This window comes from Ahaetulla prasina, chromosome 10 (genome assembly GCF_028640845.1).
Source record: "Ahaetulla prasina isolate Xishuangbanna chromosome 10, ASM2864084v1, whole genome shotgun sequence".
Classification (NCBI taxonomy): domain Eukaryota; kingdom Metazoa; phylum Chordata; class Lepidosauria; order Squamata; family Colubridae; genus Ahaetulla; species Ahaetulla prasina.
Window position 1 is genome coordinate 26,908,493 of NC_080548.1, and position 12,230 is coordinate 26,920,722.

Here is a 12,230-nt window from a genome sequence, read left to right on the forward strand (position 1 = left end):
CTACAGGTCCCACGGGCTGGATCCGACCACATCGCAGGCCACATCTGGCCTGCGGGCCTTGTGTTTGACAACCCTCTTCTACGGTGAACGTAATAATAATAATATCAGAGTTGGAAGGGATCTTCTAGTCCAACCCCCTGCCCAGGCAGGAAACCCTACACCATTTCAGACAAATGGCTATCCAACATTTTTTAAAAAATTTCCAGTGTTGGAGTATTTACAACTTCTGGAGGCAAGTAGTTCCACTGATTAATTGTTCTAACTGTCAGGAAATTTCTCCTTAGTTCTAGGTTGCTTCTCTTCTTGATTAGTTTCCACCCATTGCTTCTTCTCCTGCCTGCAGGTGCTTTGGAGAACAGCTTGACTCCCTCTTCTTTGTGGCAGCCACTGAGATATTGGAACACTGCTATCATGTCTCCCCTAGTCCTTCTTTTCATTAAACTAGACACACCCAGTTCCTGCAACCGTTCTTCATAGGTTTTAGCCTCCCATCCCCTAATCATCTTTGTTGCTCTTCTCTGCACTCTTTCTAGAGTCACAACCTCTTTTTTTATATAGTGGCGACCACGAAGTAATGCAATATTCCAAGTGCGGCCTTACCATGGCATTATAAAGTGGTATTAACACTTCACGTGATCTTGATTCTATCCCTCTGTTTATGCAGCCCAGAACTGTGTTGGCTTTTTTGGCAGCTGCTGCACACTGCTGGCTCATATCTAAATGGTTGTCCACTAGGATTCCAAGATCCCTCTCACAGTTACTACTATTGAGCAAGGTACCATATATCTGGTACCTGTAATGTAGTTAGTTTGGAGAGATTCTTGCAAATTGGCACGTAGCAATAAAGATACTTCCCTGCTCAGCTCCCAGGGTAGTTCTGGTAGCTTGCGCCTGACATACATAGCTATGTGTACAGCTAATCCTTGACATACAACAGTTTGCTTAGTGACCATTTGAAGTTACAGCGGCACTCTAAAAAGTGACTTAGGACCATTTTTCCCACTTACAACCATTGCAGCATTTCCATGGTGACATAATCAAAATTCGGATACTTGGCAACTGAGTCATATTTATGATGATCGCAGTGTCCTGGACTCAAGCAGATTTTTAATTATTTACTTTTATATCGTGCCTTTGTTATTTTTATCAACAAGTCAAGGCTGCAAACATACCAAATACTGCTTCCTCCTATTTTTCCCCTCAACGACAACTCTGTGAGATGGGTTTGGGTGAGAGAGAGGGACTGGCCCAAAGTCACCAGCTGGCTTTCATGCCAAGGCAGGACTAGAATTGGCTGTCTCCTACTTATTGGCTTAAAGTCACCCAGAAGGCTTTCATGCCTAAATCAGGATTAGAACTCACAGTCTCCAGGTGAATGGCCTAAAGTCACCCAGCCAGTTTTCATGCCTAAAGTGGGATTAAAACTCATTGTCTCCTACTAATTGACTCAGAGTCATCCAGCCAGCTTTCATGCCTAAAACAGGACTAGAACTTCCCATCTTCTACTGATTGGCTCAAAGTCGCTCAGCCAATTTTCATGCCTAAATTGGAACCCGAACTCACAGTCTCTGAGTGAGTGGCCTAAAGTCACCCAGCTGACTTTCATGCCTAAGCTGGGAGTAGAACTCTCCATCTCCCAGTTTCTAAGACAGAGGATGAGGCTTTAGAGCTGAAAACTTTCCTAATCCCTTGACAATCCCTTTCTCTTCAAACGCTTCCAATAATGTTAGGCAAAGATCAGCATGATATCATGTACCATATCCAAAAATGACTCGAGTGCTCAGTGCAAACATTTTATTCTCTGCCCAATGCTATTAGAAGGTTCTTCTCGCTGTAATGCTGCATCCCACATTTATACATTATGTACACACTGCATAATGTTTTCAATAAAATATAAGATGAGACAGAATGTAAAATACAATCCACGTCCATTAGGAACTTATATCTTAATGGAAAAGTAATGAGTAATAATGGAGCAATATTGCAGGATTTCATTTGAAACCATATTCTCCAATCGTACCATCTGGGTAACTTTTACTTTTATAGTGAATCAGTATAACCAGAACAGAATTACTTTTGAGATAAACAGTGTCATCGTCCAACAGATCAGCGTATGTAATAATAATAATAACAGAGTTGGAAGGGACCTTGGAGGTCTTCTAGTCTAACCCCCTGCCCAGGCAGGAAACCCTACACCACTTCAGACAAATGGTTATCCAACATCTTCTTAAAAATTTCCTGTGTTGGAGCATTCACAACTTCTGGAGGCAAGTTGTTCCACTGATTAATTGCTCAGGCAATTTCTCCTTAGTTCTAAGTTGCTTCTCTCCTTGATTAGTTTCCACCCATTGCTTCTTGTTCTACCCCCAGGTACTTTGGAGAATAGTTTGACTCCCTCTTCTTTGTGACAACCCCTGAGATATTGGAAAACTGCTATCATGTCTCCCCTAGTCCTTCTTGTCATTAAACTAGACATACACAGTTCCTGCAACCGTTCTTCATATGTTTTAGCCTCCAGTCCCCTAATCCTCTTTGTTGCTCTTCTCTGCACTCTTTCTAGAGTCTCAGCATCTTTTTTACATTGTGGCGACCAAAACTGAATGCAATATTCCAAGCGTGGCCTTACCAAGGCATTATAAAGTGGTATTAAAGTGTATTTTAATGATTAGGATTCAGATCAATTTTTCAGGACTGATTTGCAGGTTATGGTGATCAATAACTCTTCTAAAAAGAGCAATGTTGAAATATATTCGCACTTCGGGCAGTAACTGAAGTTTCTTCTGAAGATCAAAGTCTCACATTATGACAATCAAAGTATTTTTGGGGGTGGGTAGGTTTAAAATGCCAACACAGCTGATTATGGTTTATTTAACAAACCATGTGTCAGCCTCCACTCCAAGCTTCACTCTATTTGTGTTATATGTGTGCAATTTGTATTTAGTAGTTAGATTGCAGTGTCAGTATGTTAATGTAAAATAACCATGAACCTAAGATGTATACTATCCGATTAACAGAAGAGGGCCCTTTAAGAGTGTCGTCTGACATAAAAGGAGGGGAGGTGGGCAGCAAATGTTTGAATCAGCATAAACAGACAGGCGGGCTTTCCAACGGACCCTGCATTCCTGAGATAAGAAATTGCCGGAGACCTTCGGAAGAAGATTGGGGGGTGGGAGGCGAGAAGGAGCTGGCATTGGACCAGGACTGCCTGACCTTTTGTGGGAAGGAGGGACTAACGAGGGGATATGGGATGTTAGCCATATTCTGTCTCAGATCCAACTTTACACTGCTGTTGTCCGGATGTATTTAGTAAAAGTACTTTTCTTTATTTTCAAATGAAGTTAAGGTATATTTTTTCCTAAATATAATCAGAGGCAACCTCACACCATGATTAAGCAAACGGTGGCTTAATTTGACATGAGAACCCAGGCAGTAACATCAATGTATTTCACTATATATCAACTCAGAAGCAGATCCCGCTGAATACCAAAATGACCCCACGCAATGCTCTTAGACCAGATATAGGTGCAAAAATTAGAATTCTCTCTTTATTTATTTATTTTTGATAAACTGAATTGCCTTCCTGACTGCATTCATGCAATATGCTAAAGTCCAGCCAGTCACAAGGCAGAATCGAAAGCACTGTAAGCGAATCCAGATGCTGGAATTCGCACGTTGGGATTGATGGTTTAATGCAGTGGTTCCCAACCAGTGTGCCGCGGCACTAAGGGGTGCCGTGAGATCTTTTGAGGGTGCCGGGAACTTTTGAGCTACGGAGATTTTAAATATCTATTTCCTTATAAGGGTGCCGGGAACTTTTGAAAGGCTTTCCAAGGGTGCCTCAAACAAGAAAAGGTTGTGCCTCAAACAAGAAAAGGTTGGGAACCACTGGTTTAATGTAATGTGTGACTCAACAAACCAGCATTTAAATAAACCATGGGTTTGCCTTGCTGTGGCACACCACCTTTCCAGACTTTCCCAAAGAAGAAGATTAAGGAAGGAAATAAAGATGAATTAGATGTTTTGTGAAAACAACAACAATAAGTGAGACGGTAAGAAAGACAGGAGAATTAATCTCTCATTCCCTTTATTTTAATTTTTTGACAATTCGGCTGAGAGCTGCATTATCCGGGGCGGTCTTATTTTCGGGGAAACACGGTAGATATAGTTAATTAACCAGCTTAATTGTACTGATTCAAGCAAAATCAACAGTTTAATTCCACCAGAGTCAATGGGATATATTCATCAAACTCAACTTAAATCCCACTGACTTCAAGGGAAATACACTGGAGCTAAGCAAATTAAGGGATCTGACAGTGAATTTACCCTTTGGGTGGGAGTCTCAACCTCATTCAGAAGATGGAGCCAAATATTTCCAGAGGCAGGACATAAAGTGCATTCATTTTAATTCCGTATCAGCAGAGCGAAAGCTTACATTAAATGCAGTTAACAATTCCCATTTAGTTCATCATTTCTCACATAAAAGAATACCAATAGATGGCAACATTGGAAAGGACATTAAGAGTGGCAACAGAGAGGTGTAAGATCTTGCAGAATAAATTTAGTTGTGGGCTCCTCAGTGTTCGGTGCGCGGGATGGTTTTCTTGCAGACGTTTCGGTACCAAACTAGGTAACATCATCAGTGCTTAAAGGGAGGGAGATTGACCCCAACCTGATCCTTCTTAAGGCCTTTGCCGGCTACCTTTGACATAACTAGGAGAGAATTTTCACAGCAAAGATCCCAAGGATGCATGGAAGGAAGAAGGACACCTGTGGCCCGAGGTCCTTCTTCTCCAGAGTGAAAGCCAGGCGTCGCAACGATGAAAAAGCCCCGTTGGCTTTAGTGCACTGAAGGTTTTTAAATGTGAACGTGTAAGTCCCGAACTGGAAGAACTTATTATTTCCCATTTTGTCGCAGACCGATCGACTGACACAACCTTTTCCAGCAAAAAAGATTGTGGTGGTCATATTCAAGGCTGAAGAAAAACAGTGTTTTAGTTTTAGGGACTTGTTAAAAGTATTTGCATTACAGTTTCTTTGCATCAAATGTATGAAAGATTTCTGAACAAAGGATGGGGATGCTGATGAACATGGAGCAGAGGAATCACAATCCCAGATAGAAATAAAGAGACATGTAGGTAGGTAGGTATTATGTATGTAGCAATAGCAATAGCACTTAGACTTATATACCGCTTTACAGTCCTCTCTAAGCGGTTTACAGAGTCAGCCTATAGCCCCCAACAATCTGGGTCCTTATTTTACCTACCTCGGAAAGATGGAAGGCTGAGTCAACCTTGAGCCTGGTGAGATTTGAACTGCCAAATTGCAGGCAGTTGGCAGTCAACAGAAGTAGCCTGCAGTACTGCACTCTAACCACTGTGCCACATACTGGCTGATTGATACTAGTTGGCTTAGTATATCTAACAGCAAAAGGAGTTTAAATAAAAGAGAAACGATAAAGATAGCTTACGGATATACGTATGGATTATTTCTCCATTCATTTCAATACAGTTCACTAAATCACCCAGGCAACGCACTTCTCCATCAGCATCACAGTTATTGTAACCGGTTCTGAAACATCTTGGGCAAGATTTCCCATTTTCATACATGCGAATAGGTGGATCTGCAAATCACAGAATAAATTCACGTAGCAACATCATAGATTAAAAGCAATTATCAACAGAGCTTATTTTCCCTTTCACAGACTTTTTAGATTCCCCCCTGGGGAAATCTGCTAAACAGTAGAATCATTGGATTTCCAACCATTTTGTCTTTCTGGTATTCTGATTTAGGGGACTGGAGGCTAAAACATATGAAGAACAGCTGCAGGAACTGGGTATGCCTAGTTTAATGAAAAGAAGGACTAGGGGAGACATGATAGCAGTGTTCCAATATCTCAGGGGCTGCCCCAAAGAAGAGGGGATCAAGCTATTCTCCAAAGCATCAGAAGGCAGGAGAAGCAATGGGTGGAAACTAATCAAGGAGAAAAGCAACTTAGAACTAAGGAGAAATTTTCTGACAGTTAGAACAATTAATCAGTGGAATGACTTGTCTCCAGAAGTTGTGAATGCTCCAACACTGGAAGGTTTTAAAAAGATGTTGGATAACCACTTGTCTGAAGTGGTGTAGGGTTTCCTGCCTAAGCAAGGGATTGGACTAGAAGACCTCCAAGGTCCCTTCCAACTCTGTTATTCTATTATTGATGACCCAGTCCCTTTCAATTCCAGAAGGAATTCCTTTGCTCATCGTATTTATTTGACATGAGGCTTTGTTGTCCTTGCGGGTAAGTTTAGTGAAGGCAGATGAAAAATGGGTTATGCCAGCTCAAGTGAAGGGGCATTAAAGATCAAACAACTGGAAGTTGCCACCTTGCCTTATCCTGGTTTAAAAGACAAAATGCCACCTGTTTATTACCAAGTTGTATCTATAGATGTGATCAGGGGTGGGCTTCAAAAAGTTTAGCAAGGGATTGTCTGCCCGGTTGCTGAGTGGGCGTGGCCATGGTGGGTGTGGTTTAGTTGGCCTCCTGCACCGCAGGGGGTTTTTTTTCCCCTCCCCAGGCTCCGGAGGCTTTTCTGGAGCCTCTAGGAGGGTGAAAACGGCCTCCCCAGGCTCTGGAGGCCAGAAACAGGCCTGTTTCTGGCCTTCCCAAATTTCCGGTAGACCCATTTTTCGTCCTCTCCAAGCCTCCATTCATGCCCTGCACTTACCTGCATCCAAAACCGGCTGGGTGGGGACTCCTGGGAGGGGAGGGGTAGGGTGGGTGGAGCCAGCCAGGAGTGGGGTTTGGGGGGTTCTCCGAACTGCACAGAATCTTAGCTAGAGGTTCTCCCGAACCCCTGCGAACCCCCACGAACCCCCGGCAGCCCACTCCTGGATGAGACGTCTATTAAAAGGTGGCCAGGCACTTTCTTTGCCTCCTTCCAACAACTTTGCAAAAGATCTTGATCAAATGCCTGGATCTTCTCTTTCCGATGTTTCTAAGACACTCCAGTTACCTCTCCTTTTGCAAATTAGGGAGAAGAGTGGACTTGAACATGGATTTTGTGATGTTCTTGATATAAGCTTTAAAGATTACAGATAGTCCTTGACGTATGACCCCAATGGAGCCCAGAAATGTCCTTTGCCAAGCAGGAGAGTCATGAAGTGAGTTTTGCCTCAGTTTGCGACCTTTCATGGCCAGGGTTGTTAAGTGAATCGCTGCAGTTGTTAAGTTAGTAACACAGTTGTTAAACAAATCTAGCTTCCCCCTTGACTTTGCTGGTCAGAAAGTCACAAAAGGCGGATCGCATGACACAGGAACACTGCAACTGCCATAAATACATTCCTGTTGTGACTCTGGCCCCCAAGCCTGTCCTCATGGAGGACGATGACTCTGAGAGTGATGGGGAGGAGCCTACAAGGCCTCCCTCTCCGGGACCCTCCTCCTCCCTGGCAATGCCTCAGGCTCCAGCTGCTGAGGATCAATTTGGATTGACCCGAGGCAGCGACGAAAAGATAAGCGTGCGGAGCAAAGGAAGAGGTGTGGCAGACTCAGAGATTGCTGAGTCACTGAGCCACACCCCAGAGGGGATAAAAGTGGGTGGAATTGCCATCTGGCCCTTGTGACGGACAAAAAGCTACCAAGTGTGAACTTCAGATCGGTTGTTTGGGAGTTAAAGGCCTGGACTGTGCAAAGGCTTTTTTCTGTGAGCTCTTGGCAACGAATCTTGGACACATGGGCTTCTGTCTCCGTAAGAGATAAAGAATTCGGAACTTGGCAGGTCTTTGCACTGTAGCTGCCAAGGCTTTCATTCACTACTGAAAATCAGGTCTGTTGCAAATATAAAGGACTGTGGGACATGCGTCTCTGTGTCTTCTCTGTGAAGTGGGGAGGGGGACAGAACAATTCCAGTTGCAAACATCTAAATTTTGATCATGGGGCCATGGGGACGTCGCGATGATCGTAAATGTGAAAAAAACAATGATAAGTCACTTTTTTCAGTGTTGTTCTAACTTCAAACAGGCACTAACAGAATGACCATAAGTTGAGAACTACCTGTAGAAAGGCCTCGCTTCTTTCCACTGGAACTTTCCCGTACGTAGATTTCTTTTTTTCAACAATTAAAAAAGAAAAGTGCCAAAAGCAAAATAAAATTCAAAAGCATTTTACATACCTCGAGGGGAAAACATGCAGTTTGGGTCCTTTTCATCGCAAACCTCAGAAGTAAAGTCCAAAGTAGAGGCATTTCCAAAATCAAAATAGAAGGAGCCAGTCAAATTATTTGGTGGATTTACACAGCTTCTGGAGAAGAATGAGTTTACAGAATCCCGTTCTATGGGGAAAATATATTGATTAAGGAATGTTATCAATTGAGCATCACACAGCTCTGTCTTACAACCAATTCTGTCAACGGAATCAGCCAAATGTAACACTTTGTAGCTTCTAACGCTCCAGTTTGTTTTGGGGTTCCTTTGTGGCTTTGTGACAGATACCCTACACCAGTTTTACTACCAGTTCTGTGGGTGTGGCTTGGTGGGCATGGGCATGGCTTGGTGGGTGTGGCAAGGGAAGAATACTGCAAAATCTCCATTCTTTCTCCACTCATGGGGGAAGGATATTGCAAAATCTCCATTCCCCACCTCACTCTGGGGCTAGCCAGAGGTGGTATTTGCCGGTTCTCCGAACTACTCAAAATTTCTGCTACTGGTTCTTCATAACCTGTCAAAACCTACTGGATTTCACCAGTGGTGGATTTCAAAAAATTTTACTACCAGTTCTGTGGGTGTGGCTTGGTGGGCGTGGCTTGGTGGGCATGGCAGGAGAAGGATATTGTAAAATCTCCATTCCCACCCCACTCCAGGGGAAGGTTACTGCACAAACCCCATTTCCTCCCGATCAGCTGGGATTCGGGAGGCAGAGAATAGATGGTGGCAGGGCCAGTCAGAATTTTTACTACCAGTTCTCTGGAACTACTCAAAATTTCCGCTACTGGTTCTCCAGAACTGGTCAGGATCTGCTGAAACCCACTTCTGTATTTCACCTGTGCCCTACACGCTCACCACCCACTCCCCCAGCTGCCACTGACCCATGAAAATGAAGATGAAAATTCTATTAGTTTTTCTCTTCGTTGGTTTTCTTCAGGGCTCTGCATGGTGTGTGAACCCCTCAACACGGATAACTAAATGAGCAGTTAAGCATGTTGGCTGAATACCAGCCAGTGACTGGTAGAGTGCAACATTACTCATTGAATATCTATGGGTACTTCCCAACTTTCAGATTGTACCGGCTCCACTGAAGATAAGTGTATGCCCCAGTGAGCATTCTGAAACAGCCAAGCGTTGTGCAGCATTAAAGCAACCTTCCCATTGTTGCGTCAGCTCTACACAATGGAAGAAAAAGGACTGCATATACAGGTTTTACCACAACAGTCAGCCCCCTCACAGTTGTTAACAAATAAGCAATATGACAATGATGTAATGATGTAATTATAGAATGGAGAGTTTGGAAGTGACACTAGACATCTTCTAGTCAGAAACCCTCTGCTAAAGAAACCCCGACAGATGGGCCATCCAACCTGGAATTAAGGCGAAATCTCCTACAGTGAGGACAATTAACCGGTGAAACAGAAGTTGCCTTCAGAAGTTGTGGGTGCTTCGTCACTGGAGGTTTTGAAGAAGAGACTGGACAGTCACTGGTCTGAAATGGTGTACGATCTCCTGCTTGAGGAGGGGGCTGGACTAGAAGACCTCCAATGTCCTTTCCAGCTCTATTCTGATTCATTGATTGATTGATTGAAAAGAGGGTCTTGCGTGACAATTTTTTTTAAATTTGAATTTATATCCTGCCCTTCTCCGAAGACTCAGGGCGGCTTACATTGTATTAAGCAATAGTCTTCATCCATTTGTATATTATATACAAAGTCAACTTTATTGCCCCCAACAATCTGGGTCCTCATTTTACCTACCTTATAAAGGATGGAAGGCTGAGTCAACCTTGGGCCTGGTGGGACTTGAACTTGCAGTAATTGCAAGCAGCTGTGTTAATAACAGACAGACTTAGTCTGCTGAGCCACCAGACAATCTTTGAATTGTCCTAGTTGAACAGCTCCTAAAGAAAAGTCTCCTGGTGTCTGTTAAAAGTCTATTTCCTAGTAATTTAAATCTATTGTTTCACATCCTGTTTTTTGGAACAATTCTAAAATTTTTGCCTCATCTTCTACTACAAGGCGGCTCTTTAGATATCTGAGAACAGCTATCACATCTCCCCAATCTTGTCTTCAAGGCCCCTGGTAGAGGACCTGAGATTTGAGGAGCAGACATACCACCATTAGGGCAAGAAGAAAAAAAAATTTAAAAAAATACACAGCTAGGCAAATACACTCACCTACCTGCACACACACCACCTTAGGGATGCAAAGAGAATTTTTATATACGGACACAAACACATATACATGCATACCTACACACAGCACCCATAGGGATGAGAAGGGAAATATCAGGCCACTTACGTATCGACAGTGTGGTGCGAGAGGCAACACCTAAGCATGTTGCTTCACAGTCTTCTGATATGGTAGCTCCTAGGCAGGGAATAGGTCCACCGTCTGCACAGACATTGCATTCTAGAGAGAGCAGAATGGATTTATTAAAAAAAAAAAAGACTTGTTTGAGATTTCGTCAGATTTCAGTTGTGTCATTATGCCGTAAATATACTTTAAGACCGGGGTCTCCAACCTTGGTCCCTTTAAGACTTGTGGACTTTGCTGGCTGAGGGACTCTGGGAGTTGAAGTCCACAAGTCTTAAAGGGAGCAAGGTTGGAGACCCCTGCTTTAAGAAGAGGACATTAGCCTTCTTCCATTTTTTGGTCTTCCTATCCTAGCAGAAGGTTGGTAAGAAATGGCTCCTGATGAATTTCTCTGGATACAGAGAGCAAGAAATCTCTGACCAGAGAGAAGGTTTGGGGTGGAATGAGAAGCTGAAGGCTGGAAAGAAATTCCCCTAAATTGCTTAGGATGAAACTCTGATCACAGAGAGGAAGGCAGCCATGCTTGGGGTGGAATGAGAAACCATCCTCAAAAAATAAAAACCGGAAACTTACAAAAAAACGTGTGCTTTTTAGTGACCCACACAGAGAGAAATACAAGAGAGCTATTACACCAAGGGGGAGCAGAAAGATACCCGCAGATGAACACACCTGCCTGAATTGTATATAACTTTCATTAAAAACAAGATAAAACAAGCCAAGTCAAACCATGGGCTAACCCCAAAGTAGCAGTAAAGTAATGACAGTAAGAAATGACTGTAACTATCTTCCTAGATTCTGACTGCGCTCAACTTTTAGCTCAGATTCCATTGATTTGCATCCTCTTCCATGCAAAAAGTTTCTGCCTAACCCAACCTGAATGACTGATTTTATGAAATGCTCCGACAGCCAACACCATGCTCTGTACATGTTCAGAGGTCTAACTCAATCCACATTTCAGTATGTGTTCCAATATTGGTCCCGGATTCTTTGCTGCCTGAACTTCCAACCAACCCTGCTGGCTCAAGGAATCCCATTCCACCTTCCTGGCTTCCCCCCATCCTTCCACCCGAAGGCCACCTGAAGTTGGTCACCTTGGCGGGCTTGCCTTGGAGAACCTATTCGGTTGATGTAATCTGAGAGGAAGAAAGAACTGCCTAACACAAAACGTTGGTTGTCCGCTAGAAAACCGCTACAACTGCATCAGAAGAAGTGAAAATTAATTCAAAGAACCCCAACGTACTTTTTGCCTCTGCGGATCTTGCCACAGGAAGGAGGAAGATGGTGAAGATGAAGAGCACAAAGGCAGCCATTGTGATGCCCTTCAGGTCGGTCTGGGTTCTGTGAGATGGAGATCTTCTCCGGGTGCGGTACTTATAGGCAGGGAGTGGTTGGGAGCACGCTGCCTTTTGAGGAAAAAGAATGGCAGAGTCCAGCATATATTTTTCCTCTTAAAAGTATTTACACTATACAAGGACGTCACAACAGGTGATGCCCGCTTATGTGCGTAACGCCTCTTTGTGCAAACCTGAAGAATTACAAGATCCATTTCAAGTTTGCTCTGTTCAGGTTGGAGTAGAAAAATCCCAGATAGCCTGGCTTGTGTGTGTGTGTGTGTGTGTGTGTGTGTGTGTGTGTGTGTGTGTCCGTGTGCGTGTGTTTGTGCGTGTGTGTGTGTGTGTGTGTCCCTTCCTAGTGAGCCACAGGGCAGGGGATACCACCATGAAGGAT

At 43.5% G+C, this 12,230-nt stretch overlaps 1 protein-coding gene across 1 annotated transcript; it reads right to left on the minus strand.

Annotated features, from left to right (window-relative positions):
- Nucleotides 1-4,705: 4,705 nt before the first annotated feature.
- Nucleotides 4,706-11,812, minus strand: LOC131204560 (uncharacterized). The gene is made up of 5 exons (XM_058195949.1): nt 11,743-11,812; nt 11,569-11,635; nt 8,154-8,281; nt 5,468-5,620; nt 4,706-4,973 (listed from the first exon to the last, which is right to left on the minus strand). The coding sequence occupies exons 1-5, from the start codon at nt 11,810-11,812 to the stop codon at nt 4,711-4,713; spliced, it is 681 nt and encodes a 226-aa protein (XP_058051932.1). The 3' UTR covers nt 4,706-4,710.
- Between the last annotated feature and the right edge of the window lie 418 nt (nt 11,813-12,230).